Below are 1,586 nucleotides of genomic sequence, written 5' to 3'. Positions count from 1 at the left end.
ATCTTTTCAATTAATGCTCTTGTTTAAGGGTCCATTTCTTTACTTAACTCATTGATATGTTCTCAGGTGCTGCAAAAGAGCAAGTCATAGGAAAGTTTCCAGAACAATTAGAACTGGCTCCCTCTTTGAGAAATCAAAAACATCTCTTTTCAGTTGGATGAAGTTCATTTACAGGTATATGTAGATGTAGACATTAATAGCAATGCACCTTTCATAATTGAACACCAATACGAGACTTGTGAAATAAAATTAGGGCCTCAGTAAGTAATAATTGCCTCAATTTCTATCACAGATTTTCACAAGGGCTCAGGCTCAGACAAATAGATATGATCGATGATGAAGTGGCTGGCAGCTCCAGAACACTAAGTAGCATGGCAAGACACATTCGACATGTTTGTATACGTGCAATTAAAAGACACAGAATAAACAATGGACACCGTCTTGGTGGTGACAGAGAATTTGTGGTTATAGATGAAAGCTGTCTCCGTCATCAGCGAAAGGTTGGTAAAGTCTCAGACAGGTTTGTTAGAATCAATGCAGATCTGACTGTGTCCTCTAAACATGGAAACCTTTACCATAAGTAAAAAAAATTAGTAGAAGCAACCATCTTTTTGAATGTTTCTTTGTAGATATTTAATTTAATTCTTTTTCATTTTAATTCTGTTTAATTTTATTCTTTTTGTTTTCAGTATGCACGTGGACGCTTTGGAAATGCATGGAAAAGGAAGAAATGGGTATTTGGAATGATGGGAATTAAAGACAAAAGGCGAAGGCTCGTGTTAAAACTTGTTGAAAAACGATCAAGGCACCACCTTGTTCCTCTGATCAGACAGCATGTTAAGTTGGGTAGTGCCATTATCAGTGATGAGTGGAGAGCCTACAAGAATGTTTTGACAAACATAGGGTACAGACATTACACTGTAAATCACAGCAGGTGGTTTGTAGATCCTCAATCTGGCAGTCATACACAGCATATCGAAAGGGCTTGGATGACCATCAAAGGACATGTCCGTAGACTAAAAGGAAATCGCACTGAGAAGTTGCTGGAGGAACACCTGATGGTTCTTGAGTGGTCATCTTGGCTTGGTTCGCGACACCCTGATGGACCACTGGGACGCTTATTTAAGGACATACAAAAAATATTTCCAGTTTGAACCAGTCTGGCATGAACTTTTTTTGGAGTGTGTGACTGTTTGGTGTTTTAAAAAACACATTTAATTTTACATGTGTTACTCTTACAATACATTGCCATTTTTGACAGTAGTTAAATGTTATTTCAAGCACTGATTGTAATTTAGGTCTAAGTGTTATAAATGGTGACATTATACATTTAAGACTCACTTTTGGCAATTATAAATGTTTATTAGTGATTAATAAATGTTGACATGTTTTAAACTTTACGACAAAGCTATCTTTTGTCATTTATAAATGTTTATTAGTGATTAATAAATGGTGTTATGCTTTACACTTTACAATAAGGCTCCCATTTGGCATTTATAAATGTTTATTAGTCCTTAATAAATGTTGACATGTTTTAAACTTTACGACGAAGCTATCTTTTGTCATTTATAAATGTTTATTAGTCC

The 1,586-nt window shown here is 35.4% G+C and overlaps 1 protein-coding gene across 1 annotated transcript; it reads left to right on the top strand.

Moving 5' to 3' along the window:
* Positions 1 to 66: 66 nt before the first annotated feature.
* Positions 67 to 1,176, top strand: LOC102213288 (uncharacterized; the record flags this gene model as incomplete). Its single annotated transcript, XM_005755828.1, has 3 exons — positions 67 to 174; positions 293 to 500; positions 690 to 1,176. Coding segments are annotated over 3 exons (781 nt in total), but the record flags the coding sequence as incomplete, so codon positions are not given.
* Between the last annotated feature and the right edge of the window lie 410 nt (positions 1,177 to 1,586).

This window comes from Pundamilia nyererei, unplaced genomic scaffold (genome assembly GCF_000239375.1).
Source record: "Pundamilia nyererei isolate P.nyererei 1_Seehausen unplaced genomic scaffold, PunNye1.0 scaffold03642, whole genome shotgun sequence".
Classification (NCBI taxonomy): Eukaryota; Metazoa; Chordata; class Actinopteri; order Cichliformes; family Cichlidae; genus Pundamilia; species Pundamilia nyererei.
Note: the sequence above shows the minus strand (reverse complement) of the source record. Positions and strands in the feature narration are given on the sequence as shown.